General features: G+C 37.5%; 2 protein-coding genes across 9 annotated transcripts in view; one reads left to right on the top strand and one right to left on the bottom strand.

Moving 5' to 3' along the window:
* TOGARAM1 (TOG array regulator of axonemal microtubules 1) overlaps positions 1–15,371 on the bottom strand; it is an 83,006-nt gene extending 67,635 nt beyond the window's left edge. For all 4 annotated transcript variants that reach the window (XM_058738926.1, XM_058738927.1, XM_058738928.1 and 1 more), the window contains exon 1: positions 13,055–15,371. In XM_058738926.1, the coding sequence (XP_058594909.1) occupies positions 13,055–15,097 (2,043 nt within the window). In that variant the 5' untranslated portion in view covers positions 15,098–15,371. The remainder of the gene's footprint in view (positions 1–13,054) is intronic.
* A 136-nt stretch (positions 15,372–15,507) lies between these two features.
* KLHL28 (kelch like family member 28) overlaps positions 15,508–25,063 on the top strand; it is a 36,715-nt gene continuing 27,159 nt past the window's right edge. For 2 of the 5 annotated variants that reach the window (XM_058738934.1, XM_058738932.1), the window contains exon 1: positions 16,807–17,308. In XM_058738934.1, the coding sequence (XP_058594917.1) occupies positions 17,306–17,308 (3 nt within the window). In that variant the 5' untranslated portion in view covers positions 16,807–17,305. Of the gene's footprint in view, positions 15,757–16,806; positions 17,309–25,063 lie in introns of those variants that run through there. The other 3 variants (XM_058738937.1, XM_058738935.1, XM_058738936.1) reach the window with 3 other exon arrangements.

Below are 25,063 nucleotides of genomic sequence, written 5' to 3'. Positions count from 1 at the left end.
AGAGTTGAAAACTAATTTTATAAAATGTGAAGCAGTCTGTTGAGAGTACCTTAGGACTCTTAGAAACATGGACTGTTTGCAGTCTTTGAAGTTAATATCTGAAATGTAATTCATTTAATTCCTTAATTCCTTAGAGTTACAGAAAATCAAAGGATTATAAAATGTAAGCTTCACACTTGATGTTAACAACAATTTGAGATTTAGAGTCTTATTATTTTAATCTTGCTACTGTTAACTTTTCATTTGATTCCGTGTGTGTGCGTGTGTGTGTGTGTGTGTGTGTGTGTGTGTGTGTGTTTTCAAGTAAACTCTACTCTCCAATGTGGGGCTTGAGCTCATAACCCCAAGATCAAGAGTTGCATGCTCTACTGACTGAGCCATCCAGGTGCCCCAATTCCTTGTATAATTTTTTAATAAAAGGATCTTTTAAAAAAAATTTTTGGAGGTGTGCCTGGCTGCCTCAGTCTGTAGAGCATGCAACTCTTAATCTTGGGTTGTCACTTGTAGCCCCATAGTGTATAGAGATTACATACATATATACATGCATACATACATAAAAATTTCTGGACCCTTTCATCTTCTACCATTTCTTTCTGGTTTTTACCTGGACTCCAACCTTGCTCATTAATGGTAACCATTAAAAAAGTTTATTCCAATTACCTATAGTCTCCTGCTGAAACATCTTTGTGTTTTTTTCAAATGACTTGTTTTTTAATGTTTAATGATTTTGAGAGACAGAGAGAGAGAGACAAAAAGTGCATGCAAGTCGGGGAGGGACAGAGAGACAGAGACAGAGAGAGAGAGAAAGAGAGACTCCACACAGGGCTCAAACTCACTAATCATGAGATCATGACCTGAGCTGAAATCAAGAGTCAGACACTCAACTGACTGAGCCACCCAGGTGCACCTCAAGTCACTTTCTGTGCACACTTGAAGAAAACATGGTTGTATTACTATATATGAAGTTTTATATACCACTTTTGCAATTAACATTACCATAAAAGTATTTCTCGTGTCTTTAAGACTTCTTATAAATGCTATAAACTTTAATTACAAAAATAGTAAACTGCTTATTGTAAAAAAAATGCAAAAAATATAGAAGTAAATAAGATATAAAGTCCAATTCTTCTTTGGTACCTCTTTCATTAGAATTCTACTGATAGGGGCGCCTGGGTGGCTCAGTTGGTTTAGCGTCCGACTTCGGCTCAGGTGATGATCTCACAGTCCGTGAGTTCAAGCCCTGGGTTGGGCTCTGTGCTGACAGCTCAGAGCCTGGAGCCTGCTTCAGATTCTGTGTCTCCCTCTCTCTCTGCCCCTCCCCCCTCATGCTCTGCCTCTCTCTCTCTGTCTCTCTCTCTGTCTGTCTGTCTCTGTCGAAAATAAACATTAAAAAAATTTAAAAAAAAAGAATTCTGATAAACTCTGTTAACAGCTCTTTTTGTACATATAAACATACTTCAACAAGCTATTTTTAAGAAACAAAATGGATCACATAATACTCTGACACACAGTAAGTACTCAATATTGCAGACAGCCTTCCATGTTAATCCATACATACTTGTTTATTCTTTTTAATGGATGCCCAGCATTTTACATTGTTGTTGGACTCATAGTTCCCTATGGATGGACCTTTTCTGTGTAACAGCTTTTCACTATTACTATCTTGTAGTGAACATTGTTGTGCACATATCCTTGTTCATTTTTAAAGGCTATATAATGTTCCACTGACTAGATATGCCATTCTCCTATTATGGGACGTTTGGGTTGCTTCCAAAAGACTTTGTTTCAAGTGATAAGGAAGACATTTCAACCAGGGAAATGGGGCATACCTGGCTTAAGGTAGCAGTACTGACTGAAGGAGACTGGCAGACCTTAGAAATACTGTCACATATGTTATACAGCTAAAATATCCTTTTAAAACAACCAAAGTGGTTTCTTTAATATCCTTAGCAGAATACCCAAACTGAACTTTTTGTAACTGTCAGCTATCAGTTTTCCCACAAAATATGCAGACAAGACTATTTCTCATTTTTCCTTTATTTAGCCAATTAGAGGACTCTTTTACATATAAGAAAACAAATTACACTGCAAAATAACAAACCAACTATTTCTGACTCCTTGATGTTTATTTCTGGAGATCTTGCTGATGTGCTGACTTTCTGGGTCCTAACGTGGGAATCAAACACATGGCCTGAAAGTGCACCTTTTCTGAGACTTGGGCCCTTGAGTCCTCAGTTAACCTTTCTTCATACAACTGATTGTGTGACATAGCTCCTGCTCATAAAGCCTCTTTCTGGTTCTGACTATAACTGAACACATGGACAATAGTTTCCACACAGATGGCAGCAGTGGAGGAAATGGGTTTTGATTTTATGACCTATTATGTGATTTCTGCCAGATGACAGTATCCTGGGCAGATGGCAGCTAACTGGGAATCTGCAATCTCATTTCCTTATTGGTGTGTTTATGTTTGTTTTTAAATGTGCTGATATAAGCTCCATTACTCTAATAGCCAGAGCTTTCTTTCCCCATCCAAAGCTTAAGGTTTCTTCATGTTTACTTATAATGGGGCGAATACCTGTCAATATCTACAAAAATCAAATTCCTATACCAAAGATGAAAGGAAACAAGATCTTAACGTTCAATGGTCAGCTTTCTTCAGTTTCTCTAAATAATTGAGTAACTGCAAGTTAATATTAATTTGGAATTCTGAAGCAAAAGAAAGGACAGTAAAGAAACTTAATTATAAATTAGACCCTCAGAAAAATGATGGTTTCCAAAAGCCAAACAAAACAATATTTAATAGTTTTCTAAACTTCAAGTAAGTTTAGCTTTTTTACAAACTAAGAAAACTCAATGACTTTATTGTACAAGATACGGACATTAGAAATATAATATCTCTCCAAATTCCTGCAAATCACAATTCTTAGTCTATTAGTTATCTTTGGCCATATAATGCATTATCCCAAAGTATAGTACCTTAAAACAATGAACATTCATTATCTTTCTTTCTGTGGATCACAAATTTACAAGTGGCTTAACTGGATGGTTCTAATCTCTTGAGGCTGCAATCAAGATATCGGCTAGGCTGCTGTCAACTGAAGCCCTGAGACTGGAGGATCACTGAACTTCACTCCATGGCTACTAGCAGGAAGCTTCAGTTCATTGCCATCTGGGTCTCTCCAGAGGACTGCTCATGATACAGCAGCTGGCTTCCTCCAAAGCAAGAAATTTGAGGAAAACACAACCAAGATGGAAGCTGTAGTGCCTTTTTATGACCTAGTTTCTGAAGTCACACACCATGATCTCTACTTTATTTCTTAGAAGTAAGTCATTAAGTCAGACACATGCAAGTAGAAGGGAACTGGATTGTAACTCTTCAAGGAAAGAATCTCAAAGAATTTGTGGTAATATATTTAAAACCAACATACTCAGCAATGATGAATCTAATGATGATTAAGTGTTTTTGGGTTTTTTTGCTGCTTTATCATAATTACATTCTCTAAGTTCTTAGAGGGTAAAATTTTTCCATTTTATGAATACAAAATATTTTTTGAGCAAACAGATTGGTATATCATGTCTATGTATAGACTGTATTAATCTATCAGAATAAAATAAACTGAAACAAGATCTTATTTCAGTTAGCATACTAAAATCATTATTAAAAGGGTGAGTGCTTATTTCACATTAAATGAAAAAAACCCACAGACTTCTGAGATTTCTTTACTTTTTATGATTTGAATGTACTGTGTAAGGAAAACAATGGTCTTGCCACAAGATGTACATTCAAGGGAAAACAAAGACTAGCTGTGAGTTTAATTAATGTCCTTGGTTAACCAAGAAAAAAAATGTTCTTAAACCTTAAAGTTTTAATATCTGGTATATAATTAATTATACAGGAAAAGTTCATATAAAATCCTTGGACAAATAAAACTCACTTAAAAACAGTTATTTGTCTTTGCCCAGATTTTATCACCATGTAAAATAATATTAATATGATATAATTGTTTGTGCAAACTTGAACCTATCTTCTCAGGAAAAGCCTAACTAACTTAAATTTCTCAAATGTCCTCCACTGGCTTCACTTTTCAAAATATAAAATTGTAAAATCATGAGTTCAATTAAATTTTATAATACATAATATCTTTATTAAAAGGGATCAACTCGGGGCGCCTGGGTGGCGCAGTCGGTTAAGCGTCCGACTTCAGCCAGGTCACGATCTCGCGGTCCGCAGGTCACGATCTCGCGGTCCGCGAGTTTGAGCCCCGCGTCGGGCTCTGGGCTGATGGCTCGGAGCCTGGAGCCTGTTTCCGATTCTATGTCTCCCTCTCTCTCTGCCCCTCTCCCGTTCACGCTCTGTCTCTCTCTGTCCCAAAAATAAATAAAAAACGTTGAAAAAAAAAAATTAAAAAAAAAAAAAAAAAAAAAAATAAAAGGGATCAACTCGTATAATGCCCTAAATCCTACAATGATTAATATATTACCTTGTGTTGTAGTTTTCAAACCCTTAATGTTATTTTAGACTAATATAAAATTGAATTAATGAAAAATCTTTAGAATTTCTAATTAAGATAAAAATTCAAATCACTGATCATCAAATATGTTTTTAATTTACCCTTTTCTCTTATACATTATAGAATAACCATCAAATAAACAGATTAAAAGATCTATAAATACCTTTGGATGACATTAAATACATGTTTATTATTGCCACTTAAATCACCATAAAAAGATATGAAATGTGTACTCTTAGAGAGAATGAAAGATAATTCTTGGTTATATGCCTTTTTTTTTCTGCATCTATGAGGAAACACAGCTGGTTTCTTTGTGTAAGGTTGTATTTAATACATACAGCTGACATGGCTCCAGGTAAAAAAATTACAGAGAGATAAAAACATGTACATAAGAAGGGGTGCCTGGGTGGCTTCGTCAGTTAAGCATCAGACTCTTGGTTTTGGCTCAGGTCATGATCTCACGGTTTTTGAGTTCAAGCCCCACATTGAGCTCCACACTGATAGTGTGGAGCCTGCCTGAGATCCTCTCTCTCTGTCCCTCCTCTGCTCTCCCTCTCTCTCTCAAAAATAAATAAATAAACTGTAAAAAAAAAAATGTATACAAGGCAATGGATACATGCTGTCCATTTATCAAGGGCACTGTTACAGTTTTTTTTTTTAAGGTGAAAAAAAACATATAAACATACATTACTTTATTTAATATGTTTTTAAGGTTTATTTTTTAAAATTTATTTTAAAATTATTTTTAAGTTTTTAAATAGATTGTCCACACTGAGAATAGATATGCTTTAGTGCTGTTCAGGATTTTGACAAGCATTAAAACTAAAAGTTTTTCAAATTCTTTAAACCTTCAATAAAATCTAAAAGAAAAAAAAAAATCAGGGGCTCCAGGGTGGCTCAGTAGGTAGAGCATGTGACTCTCGATTTTGGGGTCATGAGTTCAGACCCAAGGGTGGACACAGAGATTATTTTTAAAAAATTTAAAAAGAAAAAAGAAAATCCGTGAGTACTTCTTGGAAACTAACATCTATACTGACATCAGATATGCTTTCAGGATTGTTCATGGTTTTGACATGCTTAAACTAAGAGTTTTTCTCCTTCAGATACTCCAATCATATTTTAAAAAGAAAATCAAAAACTACTTATTAGAAACAACTGAACATCCAAGAAAAGCCTCATTAGAATGAATTCACAACAAATACATTACTGCAGGTTAATAATTCTTACCTTCAAATTTGTCATATTAAGTATTCTAAACCTTTCCCATATTCTTCAGATCCCGGACCCATAATTTTCCATTTTCAGCTTACCTCTTAGTTTACCAGAATATGGAAGCTTAATTATTAGGGCTGCTCTCAAAATGTGGTTCACAAACCAGAGCATCAACAACACCTAGGAGCTTATTAGACATGTAGTCTCAGATCCCATCCCAGACAAACTGAATCAGATTCTGTATTTTAACAAGATCCTGAGTCAATCCACATGCACATTAAAGTTTAATAAGCACTGTTCTAGAATCACATCTTCCTTTCTTTTGACTAAAAACAAAATGCACCCTTGTTGCTATCTCGAAATTTTTCTGTATCCTTAGTCACCCTCCTTTTTTCTTTCATTTCCAGAGGAAAAGACTTCCTCCTCTGTTCCACAGCTAAGCTCCCTATATAAACCTGTGCTCTTGACTCGTTCAGTCCTTATTTAGGACCCATTAATTCCTTGCCTCTCTTTCTCAAATATGCTTACAGGGACCAAATCGTAAGTATTTTTCATATCTAACATCTACCACAGTACAAGGCACAGAGTAGGTATGTTGAATTCATAATTGGCTCCTTTTTCTGCCTCTCTCAAGTCAAGCGTTTCCTATTTTAAAATAAAACACAGTAATAACTCGTCCTGCTGTATCCTGCATGGTCTTTTCTTTCACTGCCAAACCCTTAAATGTCTTCTCACTTAACAGATATTTATTGATACTAATTGCGGACACAGCACTATGGTTAGTACTATTGCAAAAACAAAAACCAAAAGAAACAGTCCCTATCACCCCAGTGCTTACCATCATTGAGAAAGGGAACATGGCTCATATGTGCTAAACAATGATAGAAAAAATGCTAGGCGGTGCTTTAAAGAGTAGATTATAAGCTTGCATTTGGCTTCACACATAGTGGATGATCAAAAAGATGTTGAAGAAATGCTTACTGCCTGTATTCCTTATCAACTCACTTCATAAACTTTTTTTTTTATTTAATTTTTTTTTCAACGTTTTTTATTTATTTTTGGGACAGAGAGAGACAGAGCATGAACGGGGGAGGGGCAGAGGGGAGGGAGACACAGAATCGGAAACAGGCTCCAGGCTCCGAGCCATCAGCCCCGAGCCTGACGCGGGGCTCGAACTCACGGACCGAGAGATCGTAACCTGGCTGAAGTCGGACGCTTAACCGACTGCGCCACCCAGGCGCCCCTTCATAAACTTTTAAATTCAGTCTCTATGACATTCTTCTAAAACCACTCTTTTCCATGTCCCAATGACCTTCCTATAATCAAATCTTCCACCCTGAAAAAGCTACAGAGCTAGTAACTGCATACACATGAAGCAAGTATGCTCTTTATTTTTCATTCTAGTTTACTGACTACTATGTCTCTTACCACACTGTATAGAAATCTGTTAGGAAAAATATAGCTAATATGGTAGTCAGCTAGTGAGGCCTGATCACTGACCCCATTAACCCATTAAAACACTCATAAGAAACATAAAAAGAGATGCAAAGTTAAAATACCACAGGAACATGGTTGTCAGTGATTTGATGTATTAGGGCACAAAAATAATCAACTAAATAGTGGAAACAATAACAGAATTTAAAAGTTTAAATATTCAAAAAGAGAGCAGTTAGACCATGATATTATATGATCTAATATTAAATAGTCACTAAAGATCCTTCTACAGACTATTCGATATTAAAGAAAAAAATGTTCATGGTAAAGTAAGTGAATAACTAAAAGGGGGACGTTCATTTTCATGCCTGAAAAAAGAATCAGGCAACAGAACATTCAGTGCATACCTCTCTCAGAAGTGGGATTACTACTAGAAAAATCTAATTTACTTCTTTGTGCTTTTTTATATTTTCCAAATTTTCTATACACATTAACTTTTTTTTTTTAATTTTTTTTTCAACGTTTTTTTATTTATTTTGGGACAGAGAGAGACAGAGCATGAACGGGGGAGGGGCAGAGAGAGAGGGAGACGCAGAATCGGAAACAGGCTCCAGGCTCCGAGCCATCAGCCCAGAGCCTGACGCGGGGCTCGAACTCACGGACCGCGAGATGAAGTCGGACGCTTAACCGACTGCGCCACCCAGGCGCCCCAACTTTTTTATAATCAGAAAATTATTAAGAGGAAATTCAGGAAGATAAAGTTATTAAAAATTATTTTACAAGTAGCAGGCTGAATATGTAAGAACAAGTCATGTTTCAGTCTTCCTTCTCCTTAATCTCTCCTGCATTTAGTGGTACAGATGTATTTTCTCAAACTTTCTGCTTCACTTCTAAAACTTTGTTTTTCCTTGGTTCTCTTCCAACTGTTAGGCACCTCTTTCTTTGCCTTATTTGGTTCTGTCTCATATATCTCTTCCCTAATTGGGGCTGTATGCCAAGACTGAGTCCTAAGCATGCTGCTCTTGCTCTATATACCCTTCACTGGAAAGTCTACCCACTCTCAGTCTCAGCAAATACTTCTCAGTATATGACCTCCAAGATTTACATCCCTGGTTCTTTCTTTGTCTCTGGATAGTATTTTTCAAACTCAACTAGAATATTCTATCTTGTTCCACCTAAAATTCATTTTCTACCTAATTAATTTCCTTGTTTGGGGCCTTCTTATATGTATTCATGGATTTTATGCATTGGTCACCTCATGTAAATCTTAGTTATCTCTCTCTCTCTCTCCTCCTCTTAACACTTGGTCACTAAATGTTTTGAAACATCTCTTACATCCATTATTTTCTTTCTAGTCTAATCCTGATACCCTGCTAATCCTTACAGATCTCAACACCTCACACAAGCAGTCTAATTCATAAGTCTAATTAATCTCCTAAGTCTGTAGTCTCTAGCTCTAGAAAGAAAGAAAGAAAGAAAGAAAGAAAGAAAGAAAGAAAGAAAGAAAAGAAACAAAAAGTACAACCTACACATTTCTGTTGTTGTGATGAATTTTCCTAAAGCATTGCTTAAAAAAAAAGAAAGGAGGGGCGCCTAGGTAACACAGTTGGTTGAGCATCCAACTCTTGATTTCGGTTCAGGTCATGATCTCACAATTTGTGAACCCTGTGTAGGCTCTGCGCTGATAGTGTGTAGACTGCTCAGGATTCTCTCTCCTCTCTTTCCCTGCTTCTCCCCAACTTGTGCACGCTCACAAGCTAAACTCTTTGGTCTGACATTCAAGAGTTTCCAATGTAGCCCTGCTTCCCTCTTGTAAATGTATTTTCTAACACTACATTACAAAAATCATCTAAGCAAATGAGTCTACTTTTAAAATGAGCTACAGAAGTACATAAACATTCACGAGTTTTTCTGGAAGCTTTGCTGTTTAATGTAATTAACCAACGCTATATGTGGACAAGACAGAAATAATCAATTAACAGCAGACTGGAAATGTTAAAGCAGAACTTGGGCAAGAGCCAACACCTAACAGATCAGGGGCCATGACATTCTAGAAAAGGCAAAACTATGGAAACAGTAATCAGTGGTTGCTGGAAGGGAGGGAAGGAGTGATGAAGAGGCAGAGCACAGAGGATTTTCAGGGCAGTGAAACTATACTCAATGATACTATAATGGTAGATACTAGACATAGATTTGTCCAAGCCCACAGAATATACAACAGCAAGAGCAAATCCTAATGTAAAACTACAGACTTTTGGTGATAATATGTCAATTTACATCAACTGCAATAAACATACCACTGTGGTGCTAGTGCAGGAGACTGTGCATGTGTGAGGGCAGAGGAGACAACAGAAATCTCTGTACTTTCTCTTCAATTTGCTATGAACCTAAAGCTGCTCTAAAAAATAATGTTTATTAATTAAAACACATACATACTTCAAAAACTGCTCACCTAAAAATATTTAACTATTTAATCCCTGTCCTCAAGATAAATTCCAATGTAGTTCTTCTACAAACCATTTATGAGCAAGAAAGTATAACTTAATTTCTGGGATATGTTCTTTCATTTTTTTTTTTCAACGTTTTTTATTTATTTTTGGGACAGAGAGAGACAGAGCATGAACGGGGGAGGGGCAGAGAGAGAGGGAGACACAGAATCGGAAACAGGCTCCAGGCTCCGAGCCATCAGCCCAGAGCCCGACGCGGGGCTCGAACTCACGGACCGCGAGATCGTGACCTGGCTGAAGTTGGACGCTTAACCGACTGCGCCACCCAGGCGCCCCTGTTCTTTCATTTTTATTTATTTATTTATTTATTTATTTATTTATTTATTTATTTAGAGAGTGTGCCTGCAGGTGTGCAGGGGAGGGTGAGAGTGAAAGCTAGAATGAAAGAGAGAGAGAGAGAGAGAGAGAGAGAGAGAGAAAGAACACGTGAGCACGCAGGGGAGGGGCAGAGAGAGGGAGAGACAGAATCCCAAGCAGGCTCCATGCTTGTCCGCACAGAGCCCCATGTGGGGCTCAATACCATGAACCATGAGATCATGACCTGAGCTGAAATCAAGAGTTGGATGTTAAAGCAACTGGGCCACCCAGGTGCCCCAAGTTCCATCTTTAAAAAGCAATATACATCTACACTGGAATTTCAAAAATGCACTTAATTTTCAGATTCTTGGTGCTTTGGCCAGCACCAGAATCATCTTCTTTTTTAAAAAATATTTATTTATTTTGGGGGAGGGCAAGTGGAGGAGAGACAGAGAGGGGGGGACAGAGGATCCAAAGTGGGATCTGCTCTGACAGGCTGACAGCAGCAAGCCTGATGTGGGGTTGACCTCATGAACCACAAGATCATGACCTGAGTGGAAGTCAGATGCTCAACAACTAAGCCACCCAGATGCCCCCAGAATCTTCTTGATACACTAACATTTTAGTTTTGACACAGAACAAGCAGGATTAAGATCAATGCTTAAAGAAACCCATTCATTGCCAGGTAATGTTTACAGTACACAAGAACAACCATATAACTAGATTATGTAAATCTGAAAATCATTGTTAAAAATAATTTGGAGCTAGAAGGAAGGAAAGAATATTTAGTTTACCTCCATCCATTTGAGTTCTACTGCAAAAATACAAACTCTTTATTTGTAATAATGATCTCTGTATTTTTGCTTCTGATTGTATTTCTAGTATCTTCTGCTACCTCCCACCAAACAGTTTCAGCAGTACAGAAACTCACCATTTCTTATTCATTTGCTAAGTCCTTCATAACTCAGTGTCTCAACATATATTCCTCCCATCTGGAATTCACCAGAACCCGTCCACACTTAAGCAAACTTCTACTCATCTTTTATCACACCGTTTAAATCATAATAACTCAGAAAACAATTTAAGAAAAGTTTGAAAACAAAACTCTGTGGGATAATTCTAAGCAGAAAAAGAACTGCAAAGAAATCTTGAACTTTAGTAGGTAGGTAGTTGTCATGTTATTGGTGTAGTAATTATATTTTGTACATCATAGAATACAGTATATGAATAAATATGACTGACACTGGGAACCAGCGTTTTACTGTGGGAGAAGGAAGATATGGACTAAAGGAAGATAAGGAAAAACGCTGTAGTGCTGGATTTGAACTGGAGGTTATCAATATGATTCACACACACACACACACACACACACACACACACAACTGCCTGGTTCTGTCCACTGAAGTGACCAATCCACAATAGTAAACAATAGCGATGAATACATTTATATTTGGTTTTTAAATTCTGCTCTTAACTAAAAAAGCAGTTTGAAAAAATGGTTGATTCCAGGTCTGACACAAGAAAGGTACAAAGTAAGCCTGGGAATCTTGTATGATTAAGAATGTGTTCAATGACTAAGGAGTCACGTCAAAGGACATAAGAATCAGCCACTGGTCAACTTAGAGCCAATTTTAGCATCAAAAGGAATACTGATGTACTTAACACAGAATAAAAAAGAATGCCAGATAACAAATACAGAAGAAATGTAAGAATTTTTAAAAAATTACCCTTTCTTTGTAGACCTTGATGTAATAAATGATATAGGTTTGGATCACTATTAGATGCTAAGAACAGTGGCTGAAAGGTTTTTAGGTTATTTATACAGTCTCAAAGTATCACTTTACAGATCATGTGCTAATTATAAAGAAGAAAATAAACCTTACAAGACAGTGATCTGGTTATCACTACATTAACCAAGTGGTAAAATTTAGCTCACCAGTAGTGAGACAACTTGATATTATATGTATCCTCATGTGATATAATGTGAACTTTACAATATCTCCCATGTAACATTTTTGCTAAAATTGTTTATCTTGAATGTATTCATAAAGAAACAATCAGACAAAATTAAGGAATGTAGGAAATTCTACAAAATGACTATTTCAGACTCTTCAAATAAGTCAATGTCAAGAAAAAATAAACAAACAGGTAGACATATTGTTCTAGATAAGAGGTATATTAACCAAGTGAACCGTGATTGGAACCTAGGTGATAAAAGTAAAACAAATACTATAAAACGTTTTTTACGGGTTAATTGGAGAAATTTAAACACAGACTATATATTAGATATTACTGAATTACTATTGATTTTTTGAGGTGTGATAATAATATGATAAAGGAAAATGCCATACTTAGAAAATAAATGTAGAAATATTGAGAAAAGAAGTATCAAGATATCTGCACTTGCTTTCAAATGATTCAGCAAATATGAAGCATATATGAAAAGATGACAACTGACAAATATAGATGAAGTAGATGGGTATTCATTGTACAGTTCTTTTAAGTTGTCTGTAGATTTGGAATTTTCAAAATAAAAACTGGAGGAAAAATCAGTTCAGATGTCACAACTTGGAAGACTTCTTGGAACTTCTTGGAGGAATTCTTGGAACTTTTCTAGTGGAATTCTTTTTTCTATTTTCAGTATTCCTACGGACTCTTTATATTTCTCCTTTAGCACTTAACAAATTTGAAATTGCCCATTTACAGGTCTGTCTTTCTACCTAAACTTCACGGAACCAGCCTCATCTTCATTATTAGAAGTCAGCTCTTTATCTGACAAGTACTAAATACTCAGTGTTTGTGTATGGATGAGATAATTGACATACCAAGTTGACAGGCCCAAACTGAAATCCAAGTATTGTCATTATCAGATTGTGCCTCAAATTCAATGAAATCCATCAAGCAGTAAGCTTATTAAATGTTCCTACATGACCTGTACCATTACAATAGACGTCCACATCAGCTTTCAAACTAACTTAAAAAAAACAGCATAACAACCCTCTAGCAGTTTCACCCTTAAGTCATTACAAACCTATTTTCATTTTAAACTCTTTCTAGTTTCAACTCAAGGAAATTAGAAAAGATGCATACCTGTTCTATATCCTTGGGATTGGAGGTCTGGTTTTCTCCCATGACTCCAGACTGCTCATTTTCCCATGGCAATTTATTTTTTCCTTTTCCTGCACTTAATACCCTTCGGGTACATATGGTTGGACTGTAAGATCCATAAATTTGCATGCTGTCCCTTGTGTGGTCACCACAATGACAGTGTGCACTCTGAGTTCTGTTACCAGCCAAAAGCCAATCTGTATCTGCTCCATGTGCCAAATGACTTGACCTACCCTGGGCAGATGATGGCATAAGTATTGCATATTCCACAAATCCCTGTTCTGTTAACCTTGGGAGGGTTTTCCTAGCCAATCTGGCCTGCACAGCATTCATCACTCCATCTCCATTATCTCGCAGTTCAACAGTATCCACAGCTTTGAAAAGGATGCTGGTTTTACCTGAGCCCATTGACGATGCCAACACAGCAAAGGCTTCAAGAGCTGCTTGGCGTACCCTGCGTTTGCTATCTACAAGAGCTGGCGCAAGATCAAAAGACAGTTTGGTTAAGTCAAAATCTTCACTTGGATAAGTCAGGAGGGAGCAGATGCAAATGTTCACTACCTCCTCTCTCACTCTGGAATGCTTATGTTTGAGATGTTCCAGGAGTAAACAAAGCACCTGTTGAGGGCCTACTTCCTTCATTAGCTTGAGGAAGATTTTCATGTATTCTTGTTTGACTACCAACTTGTTATCTGCCAGCACTTTGACAGAAGCTGCTATAACTGGTCCCAAGAACTGTTGTACCTGCTCTCCAAGGCGAATAACCAGTAAATACAGGACCTGAAGTGTGCCATGGACCACTTTGAAGTTTGAATCGTCTAACAAATTATACAACAAGCTAATGAAACCGACAAGACTGGAATGAGGGGTAGAACTAGGGTTAACTCTTCCCATCACCTGTTTTAGTTCCTCAACAGCCTGAGTCCGGTTCTTATAGTCTTCCTGGTCTAACAACCTTGAATGAAGCTCTTGAGGAATAATCCCAAATTTAAGATTGCTGTTGGAAACAGTCACTGCACAGGGGAGAGGATCTTCAGGAAATCCAGAGGCTTCAAGTTCCAAATAATAAGGAACCTGACTTCCAAATTGAGACTCCAGGCGGCGATTGTAGTGTCTCCTCAACGCAGATGGCAGGCGAGAGATATAGGACTGAAATCTCTCTTGGCCAAGTCGTTCCCCAATTTGCTGAAGTGCAGAGAAAGCAGTCTCAGATTCTTCTTCTATCTCCTGATCGCCAAGCTTTCTGGCTAAGGATATTATTACCTCGGTGAGATCTAAGCTGAGCAACAAATCCTCAGGAGTAAGCAGGATGGGGAACAGTAGTGCTGTGGAAGCTCGAAGTCGGGCGTCGGTACTTTCCAGTCCCTGTTGTATAAGCGTTCTCAGCACCTGTCCAGAACTACGTTTCAGACAGACATGTAGGATTTGTAGCGCATCTTTCCGTAGGGCCGGATTCTCTTCTCTTAGGGAAATAACAAGTTGAGGCAGAAGTGCTAAGCTAAAGGCCTCTTCCAGCTGGCCTGCCTCCCCCTGACCCCGGAGAACGTCCGAGAGGAGCTGCAAGCAGAGTCGCTTCTCATCACTAACTCCTTCCACGAGCACTCGGCCCAAGGCCCGATACAATGCTTCCTTCCGTCGGGGGAAGCCGAGTCGACCGCCCCGCCGCGGCAAAGCAGCCTGCAAAGCCTGGAAGGCCTCGGAAGGATCTGGCGCGGTCCGGAGGAGTTGAAGAAGCCGAGTCTCCTCTTCGTCTCCCCCTGCCAAACCACCTCCAGACCCAGACCAACCACTTGTGACTGCCTCCGCGGGCATCACGAGGGTCGAGGCCAGAGGTGAAGGTGTCGGGGGGCAGGAACCGTGGTCTCCGGCAGCTCCACGGCAGTAGTTTTTCTCGCCTCTCATGGTGCCCCCACCTCGACTATCATCAGTCTCTGGGGCGGAAGGACGACTGCAGCTCTGGAGGCGATAGGCACAGAGGGCTGGAAGGTGCGGCAGCAGGAGCAGCGCAGAGGGCACAGCCTCCATGGAGAGTCGTCAGATGGCAAAGGCTGTAGGAAACCATCGTCTTTGAAGGGCTCGATGGAGCCCAGCCTTCCAGGTTCCTCTACAAGCCACAAGCTGTAGAGGAGGGAAAAGAACAGCTTCAGTTAGCTGCCAAGCCGCTCCCAACTCCGGGAGGCTGCCTTCTGCAAAATGGCCCCTGCCTGAGCCCCAGACCCCACAACAGCCACCGGGCGTATCCAGGGGCACCACGTGACCAAACCGATCGCTTCCATGGTGACCCACCCAGCGCGGACCTCTTGACCCGGAACTCAACTTGCCGTGTTGAATGCTGGGTACTGTAGTCCACGTCGGGTGTTACGACTAGGCAGCAGGATCCTGGAAAAGGAAGTGAGAACATTACGACGGTAGCAAACGTCTGTAGAGCGGAGTAGGCAAAGCAGCGTGAAGGCATTAGACGGAAGTGACGTTCTCGCTCCGAGCGGAAGTTCCCCTCCCCACCGGAAAGAATTGGGGTTTGACTGGGGACAAGCAGGGGATCCTACCCCGACACCGCTGGCCTACGACTTCTCTTGTTGTTACCTGCCTGATTCCGGGGACTCAGGTATTTTCCTTTTGCTGTCCTCCTGCGGCGCGGGCTTTGGCAGAGTTTTGCCGGAGTGACGCTGGTGCTGCAGTAAGAGGTAAAGAAATGAACAGGAGCAAGCAGGGAGAAAGGCGACATCTTCTTGTGCAGGGCTTGTTATCGTTGCAAATGCGTTGCTTTCTACAACCCTGAGTTAGTGCGATCCTTTTGTCCTGCGGCCCGCGTACCCTGACAGGAGATTCGGACTAAGGCCAAGCTTACAGCTCGCGTACTTTTTTCAAATTCTGGTCTTTGGGGCCCTTATTCTCCCCGCCCTACCCCCTTCCTACTTCGCTTACACGACGGTCTTGGAAGGTTGATGATTTTTTCATTTTTCCTTAATCTCATCACTTTAAATTCTCTTTTAAAACGTACTTAATTTATTTTTCCCTGTAGCTCCCACCTCTCCCTTAGACGTTCTCAAAGGCCCCTAATGCAGTTCCTTTACGAGACTTACCTCCTTCCCTCCTCCGGCGCCCTGTGCCATCCCAACCTCCCTGCAGGATCCTTGCGCGTGTCTGCAGCCCTTCAGTCTCCTGGAAACCGAGATTGCAAAGACAGTTTCAGTTGCGGTTGAAGGCTTGGCATCACGGTCCTAAGAGAACTGCCCTGTAGATTTACGGCTAATAATAGACATTTCTTTTTTTAGGCGAACTGTGAATTTGGTGAGTGGTTCTTTCCTGTTGTAAATGAAACTTAAGCGAACACAGTTGAAGAGCTGGAGTGTCGGGAGTGTCTGTTGTGAGGCTGTATTCTTTTGGAGTGTGTGGGGGAGTTGGGCTTTTTTGAAGCATAACACAATTAATTACTTTAGGATGACTTATTGAGAAAAGGCTGCAGAAAAGTTATCGTTTGAGGTCTCCTATTTATGCATTTTAAATGTAGGTGAAGTCAGGATATTTGAGTTACATATGGAAACCTTTTTTAAATAATGTTGCTGGATAACGCAAGTTAAAACATAATTTCTGTTGTCTTAAGTAAAATTTGGATATCATAGGTTTCTTTTTTGTCTTTTAGGAATAGAGTAAATGTGAATGAGGCCTATGTAAACATCCTTATGTTTTGGTTTCAGTTCTTTTGTGGTTGGTTGTTATTTTGAGTTTAGTTAGTCATTTTGGTGTTTAAATGAATCTGCCTAATTTGGTTTAGGTATATTTCAGTAGACCAAAAAAAGAAAAAAAAAGTTTTGTTGTTGTTTTTTTTTTTTAATTTAGGGACAGGGTAAGGGCTGGGGAGTTAAAACCCAAGAGATGATTGTAGCAGTCGTCAGTGAAAAGGAATGTCTGTCTGGTTTTCATATTCCAATGTAAGAAACTCATATTTATACTTTTAGTCATAAAAGTCCAGGTCTCAGGACCCCAATTCAAACTAAACTGAGTAAGAGAATGATGTACACTTTAGAATGTACATATTAGAATGCTAGTTTATGTTGGAATAGAAGATAACCCTTTCCAGTGATCAGAATTTTCAGGTGGAAGAATCCAGTGCACTCTTTCCTGTATCCAAGAACTTGGGAAGCCAAGTTAGTAAGTGGAGGTTGTGTGGTAATCATGGAATCAAAGAAAAGGAACTTGGAACGTCTTGAATGATGTACCATCATCAAAGTTATGGTAGAAGCTTTAGAATTACCCCTTCTCTTCATAGTGAATACTTCTCAAGGATTGTGGATACTTAAACCAACCAGTTATTGTGCCTTTCCCTTAGAATAAGGCAAAATGAGTCTTAATTTTGATCCTTTTTTCAGGGCTCTGTAGATCACTATGTTATAGATTGCAATTTATTTTATATCTGTTACATTTAATTTCCTTGGTAAAGACTTGGAAGATGCATTAGTCTCCATGGTGGATATTTAGGAAATGGGACCTTAATTAACATCATACATCTTATTAATTATCTTTAGGGGTTATTTTGTGGAAGGCAGATCGCATCCATTTAATGTATATTCGGTTTATTTCTTTTACAAAGAAAAATTTTAAAAAATCTTATTCTTGAATTCCAGGAATCCAGGGAATTGTAGAAATTGTGTACTGACTAGAAAAACCTTTTATGTTTAACCATAAATAGAGATAGGATAAAAAAAAATTTTTAATGTTTATTTATTTTTTGAGAGAGCATGCAAGAGTTTGGGCAGAGGGGGCAGAGAGATAGGGGAACAGAGGATCCCAAGTGGGCTCTGCACTGACAACAGAGAGCCTGGTGTGGAGCTTGAACTCACAGACTGTGAGATCATGACCTGACCCGAAGTTGGACGTTTAACTGACTGAGCCACCCAGGCACCCCAGAGATAGGACAAAAATTTTTAAATCAAATTCCAAAATAGTGGAATACACTATGTGTTTAATAGTACACCTTTTAAAGTTGAAAGGCTGTAATTAAGAGTACGTTGAAAATACCAAATTCAGGTAAGACAAATTAAAAATACCAATATTTTTTAACAAGTTTAGTTAAATTAATGGATTATAGGAATATTTGTGATACATTAATTTTTGAGCTGAACTTAAGCAAGGTAAATAAAATTGTCCTAAAAACATCTCTTATTTTCACAGACATAAGATATTACTTGGTTGGATAAACCACTATGATTTTTTCTGTGTTCTTACTCAAATTTTACAGACATTGAGGAATATTGGAAATCAGTGTGAATTCTGTAAACTATTAAGAGTTTTGTATAGTTTTAAGAAGTTATTGTGAATAAATGCTATGCAAATGAAAGGTACAATTAACAGATCGTGATATGACTACCATTTATTGATTGTTGGCTATCTGTCATACAGGGTGATAAGTACTTAATGGATATGGACTCATTTAATTTTCACAACAAGTTTTGGAAGCTACATCTATGTTTGTACTGTGGCAATTGTATCCATTGGAAAGTAATTGAACAGAGAAAGAAAGTAAAACTCAAGCTATGTAGGTACATGGTAGAGCTTTGGAAAAGCTTTGGTGGGGGAAAGTGTTGAAATATAGGAAAAAATTAGATTTTTGTATTAATCATTCGTATATTATATTTATTCATATATTTTAATTATATTTATTAAATATATATTATATTTATTATATTTTTATTATAAATATATTCATATATTTTATTCATATATATTTATTCACATATTTATTATATATTTTATCTTGAAAATATTATATATATTTTAACCTTTTTTTAACAGTTCTGTACTGTTTTAGTTTCTTATTTGAGCCAAAACTTAATAAGGTTAAGAAATTATGAGTCTGTTTTTGTATATGTGTAATTAAACATTTTCATTTCTTTAGGTTTATGTTTCAAAGCTTTTGTGCAGTTTGGACTGAGTCAAAAGTATAGTTTTAAACAACAATCAATTTTTGTTGTATTTCTGGTGCTAATCTGATGAGGTAACAGGATCTCACATTCATTGCAACTAGTTTTATGTAACTCACAGCTTTTACTGGATGTAGAAAAGGCTTTGGGAGCTTCCTTTCTTTTGTATTATTTCTGACTTCATGATATAATGGTTCATACTATAAGAGGCTTCTAATGTTACTTTTGTTTCTTCAGATATAATGAAAGCCAGGCCCAGAGAACAGGAAAATATGCCAACTTGTTCATAGGCTCACTGATAAAATAGTATGCCATCAGTAATTGAATTCTTGTGTGAGGAGAGTTGAACTGTGGGAAAGAAATTTAAGAAAATGACTCACATAATAAAATATTATTTCATAAATCATACTTGTTACAGCAAAATATATGTGTTTGGATTTTTTTTTTTTTTCAACTTTTTTTTTTTTTTTTTTTGGGACAGAGAGAGTCAGAGCATGAACGGGGGAGGGGCAGAGAGAGAGGGAGACACAGAATCGGAAACAGGCTCCAGGCTCCAAGCCATCAGCCCAGAGCCTGACGCGGGGCTTGAACTCACGGACAGCGAGATCGTGACCTGGCTGAAGTCGGACGCTTAACCGACTGCGCCACCCAGGCGCCCCTGGATTTTTTTTAACAATTCTTATTTCTCATCACTATTTGTTCTCCTTGTAGCAGATAATTGCCTCCCAACTGATTTCAGCACAACTGTTTTGTAATTTAGGTGTCAGTTAAATGGTTACTAAACTCACAGCTTGACCTTTATTAGCTTTGTTTCAGAACCTGAAATTACGAAGCTGCTGCAGACTATGGAAAGTTTGATTTTTATCTAACATTGTGTTTATATTGTGGATGTTTATGTAACAATGCTACTACTATATAAATAACAGAAGGGAATGATTGTTCCATAGATCCCTCTGTATTTCATTTTAAAACCTTGATGTACTTTTAAATATATATATGTGTGTATTTGTATGTGATCTATTTTTGAGTTTCTATTCTGCCCTTTTTTAGTTTCTTGTTTGAGTTGAACTTTACTGAGATTAAGAAATTATGAGTTTATAATAACCTGGTAGTGAAGAACTCTGGAGACAGCATACCAAGCTTTAAGTCTTGCCTGGGCCTAGTTTCTCTGTGCCTCAGATTAGTTTATAAAATAGGAATAATAACAATAGCACCTATCTCATGTTGTTATTGTGAGGATGAAAGGAGTTAATACATGTAAAAAGCTTAGAACAGTAACTGGCACACTGTGACAAAGGTATTCCAGTTGCTCTTTATTTTTAAAAAAATTTTTTAGTGTTTGTTTATATTTGAGAGAGAGAGAGAGTGTGTGTGTGTGTGTGTGTGTGTGTGTGAGCACGCGTGCGCTAGCGGGGGAGGGGCAGAGAGAGACAGAGACAGAATCTGAAGCAGGTTCCAGGCTCTGAGCTGTCAGCACAGAGCCGGATGCAGGGCTCGAACCCACGAACTGTGGGATTGTGACCTGAGCCAAAGTTGGACGCTTAACCAACTGAGCCACCCAGGCACCCCATTCCAGTTGCTCTTTATAGAATCATTTAGTTTTCTCAGGAGTGGTAATAATTATAAATTGATTTAGTAAATATTTTGAGTAGGTCTACACTGTTCAGCTTTGAAATTTTTTTAATGTAATATGTAGAGAATGCTGTTTTAAGATTAGGAAAACGTTATAGTTCCTATAATGTCTCTTACGACTTGTATGATCTTTGTCAATTCATTTAAACTCTCTGCACGTCAGATTCTTCATCTCTAAGTCTTAGGCCAAGTTTAGTGCCTTACACATACATTTTTTTCTGTGCAAGGTTTCAAAAACATGCAAAAATAAAATAATACACAAACCTTCATGTCTCTATCACCCAGCTTCAACAACATGGCATGAGATCATCTACATCTACATCTGCTTGCTCATCCCATATTAATTTGAAACAAATCTCTGAAAACATTATCTACAAATATTTTAGTATAAAAAGATAAAAACTCTTAAAAGTACTACATATGTAGTTATATGTTACATATGTAACATATAAACATATAAAACATAACTACAGTATCCTTTTTCAGCAACTAAAGTTACAGTGATTAGTTAATATAATAAATTATCCAGTTAGTGTACAAATTTCCAGTTGTCTCCTAAATATATATGTATGGGTGTGTGCACATGTATGCATGTGTGCACACAACACCTGTACATTTCATTAGTTGTATTTGCTTGATCTGTGTTTCAAGTTTATTTTGAACTGTAGGTTCGTTCTCTTTTATTTCTTTCAGTTTATTTGTGGAAGCATCTAGGTTATTTATTTCATGAAGTTTCTCACAGTCAGGATGTTTTTTGCTAATTGCATCTTTCTGTTATAGTTTAACGTGCTTTTTCTGTTCTCTGTATTTCTTGTAAATTAGTAGTTGGATCTAGACTGTTGACTGCATGTTTGATTTTGGTGTTTGGGGGGGGGGGGAGGGCGGGGAGTCCAAGAGTATCAATAGATCATATTATGGTCTCCTATCAGAAGGCCCTGATGTCTGGTTGTCTCTTTGTGATATTAGCAGCCCTTCATAATGAAAGCCTACCTACATTTATTCATTAAGATTGTGAAGTGGTGGGGTCGTCTGGGTGGCTCAGTTGATTAAGCATCCAACTTTGGCTCAGGTCATGATCTCTCTCGCAGTTTGTGAGTTTGAGCCCCGCGTCAGGCTCTGTGCTGACAGCTCAGAGCCTCGTGCCTGCTTCGGATTCTGTGTCTCCCTCTCTCTGCTCTTCCCCCATTCATGCTGTCTCTCTCTGTCTCCCAAAAATAAATAAAAATGAAAAAGAAATTTAAAAGATTGTGAAATGGTGACACTCTGTCATTTCTTTATTTATTAACATTCCTGTATTTATTCCTTTACTTTTATGAAAGAAACTTCCCCTCATTTGTTTGGTAACTCATTGGTGTAGTTAGTATTGAAAAGACATAAATGTTTGATTCTTTCCCTTTATTTACTAGGTTTCAAATAATAAGTTGGTTTATTAGCATTTTCCAGTGGTGATGAATTAGGACTTTCTTTTAATTATCATAATTTTGTTATCATTATGGACTCATGGGTTTAAGCATATCTGATAAGTTTTAATCAATTGTAGTTATTGATGTTCAGTTTGTCCCATCTTTGACTAATGATAGCCTATTCAGTTTGGCTCCTAAGTTTTTTATAACCTTCGCTGTCATTGATAGCTTTCTTGCTACCTAGTATGTCAAAATTCCAAATTTATCTTGACGTTTTTGTGCCCCAGGCCTTGAATCAGCCATTAATCTAATAGTTTCTAACCCTTTTCAGGAAACAGAGCTAGTAAATATAATTAACTTTTTTTCTTAAAATAATATATTTTATATATTTGTGTATCTCATTTGCATTTTATATGTTTATGCATAAAATATATATTAATATATAATTAATGTTGTTTCTGTATATAGATCTATTCTAAACACTTTATATTCAAAATCAGAGTTCAAGGTTTATATTTAATATCTTAGTCTCAACATCTTTATCTCTTTGCTCCCCTACTGAGAATTACAGATCATAGTGACCCTAGGGATGATTAGAAATGCTTTCTAGGGCGCCTGGGTGGCGCAGTCGGTTAAGCGTCCGACTTCAGCCAGGTCACGATCTCGCGGTCTGTGAGTTCGAGCCCCGCGTCAGGCTCTGGGCTGATGGCTCGGAGCCTGGAGCCTGTTTCCAATTCTGTGTGTCTCCCTCTCTCTCTGCCCCTTCCCCGTTCATGCTCTGTCTCTCTCTGTCCCAAAAATAAATTAAAAAAAAAAAAAAAAAAAAAGAAATGCTTTCTAATAATGCATTTGCAATGCACACATAACAGTTTCACAATACAAATAACACTTTCATCAGCAATGTGATTACTGAAAATAGTGTGTTTTTTTAGGGCATATCCTACTAGGAAAGGACCATCAAATTACTGTTTTAAAGGTATTTGGAATGATATGGTTAGACCACTAACTAGATGAACATTGAGTTCCTTTGCTTCCTTTTATTTTCAAATGTATTATGGATTGTGTTTTCAAGATTTAATTTTGCTTTATAATTATATAAAATACTTTTTCCATAAGCAAATCTATAAAATGGGATATATTCAGAGATGTCTAGCTTCTATCTCTATCCCCTCTACTCTGTTCCCTCACTCCTCCTGTAGATAACCTTTAAAAATATATATTATTTAATATTTCCTTTGTTTTTATGTAAGTGAATCTGTATATTTGTAACCTCCCATTTCTTAGGTAAATGGTGACATACTATACACATATTTCTCTTGCTTGGATCAGAGATCCCTCTAGAGCCTATGTACAGAGATTCCTCATTCTTCTTCCATAGCTGCATAGCACTCGATTGATTGGATATGTCATAGTTTTTTTCAACCATTCTTTTATTGGTGGACTTTAGAGTTGTTTTAAAATTCTTGGTCAGTTACATCTTGCTCTCTCAAGCATAAAAATAAGCATAAAGAATTATTCTTTTGCTTTTACAAATAGACCTGCAATTATTAACCTTATGAAGGTGCCATTATATATTTTTTGCCAGTATATTTTTTGGGTAAATTCTTAGAAGTAGGGTTGTTGGGTCATAGGGTAAATGCAAATGTAGTTTTGCTAGATTTTCCAGATTTACCTCCAGAGGTCTTAAACATTTGACATTTGCACAGCAGTGTGTGAGAGTGCCTGTTTCTCACAGTCATACCAACAGAGTATATTACCAGGAAAGAATTATTAACTCATTTTAATCCATTTGATTGTAAGTGAGGTAGAGCAATTTTCCATATAGTTAAGAACCATTTGCATTTTTTAATGAGCTATTCATTTCTTTAGCTTATTTTTTCTGTGGGGCTAGAGTATTTTAGAAATGTTATAAATATTCTGATATGTGTTATATATGTGTTGCAGATATTTTTCTCAATCTCCTATTTCTCCTTTGCTTATGATTTCTTTTTTTGTTGTTTATTTATTCATTTCGAGAGAGACAGAGTGAGTGGGGGGAGGGGCAGAGGGAGAGAGAGAATCCCAAGCAGGCTCTGCACTGTTAGCACAGAACCTGATGCAGGGCTCAAACTCACCAAACGCGAGACCATGACCTGAGCCAAAACCAAGAGTTGGATGCCTAACCAACTGAATCATCCAGGTACCCCTCCTTTGATTTCTTTAGCTAGGCAAAGTTGTGATGCAATCAAGTTAGTCTGTTTTTTCACTCATTGCTTGCTTCTGGATTTTGTGTCATAATTAGGAAATTATTTCTAATCTCGTTACAGAGGAATTCACCCTATTTTATTGTAATAGTTGTATGATTTCATTTTTTACTTATACCTCTGATCCATTAGGAATTTATACTGGTGTAGATATGTGGAAGGGATCTAATTTTATCTATTTTTATAAGGATCTAATTTTATCTATTTTTATTCAGTTATCCTAACCTGCTTATTTAAAATTTTTTAAATGTTTTTATTTATTTTTGAGAGAGAGAGAGAGCACTAGTGGGAGAGGGGCAGAGAGAGAGGGAGACACAGAATCCAAAGCAGGCTCCAGGCTCTGAGGTATGAGCACAGCCTGATATGGGGCTGGAACTCACAAACTGCGAGATCATGACCTGAGTTGAAGTCAGACGCTTAACCAACTGAGCCACCAGGCACCCCTAACCTGCTTATTTAAAAGCCCTGTTTTCCTTATTGATTTCAAGATAATGGCCTTTATCATAAGCTAAGTTTCCATATGCTGAATTATCTATTTCTGTATTTTAATTCTTCTCCATTGGTTTGTTTCTCCAAACCAAACATTTGGTTTAATCCACAACAACAAACTTTACAAATGAGAACATTCAAGTTTAGAATAATTTGTCCAAAGTCATAACAGCTATTAAGTAGTCACATATAAACTCGATCCCAAATCTCTCGATTCTGAATTTGTTCACTGTTCTTCCCTGTTTTCCATGATACTTTTCCTTCTGCACAAGGTTGTTATTGAGATAAAACTGTCAATGTAAA

Source organism: Neofelis nebulosa, chromosome 7, assembly GCF_028018385.1.
Source record: "Neofelis nebulosa isolate mNeoNeb1 chromosome 7, mNeoNeb1.pri, whole genome shotgun sequence".
Lineage (NCBI taxonomy): Eukaryota > Metazoa > Chordata > Mammalia > Carnivora > Felidae > Neofelis > Neofelis nebulosa.
Note: the sequence above shows the minus strand (reverse complement) of the source record. Positions and strands in the feature narration are given on the sequence as shown.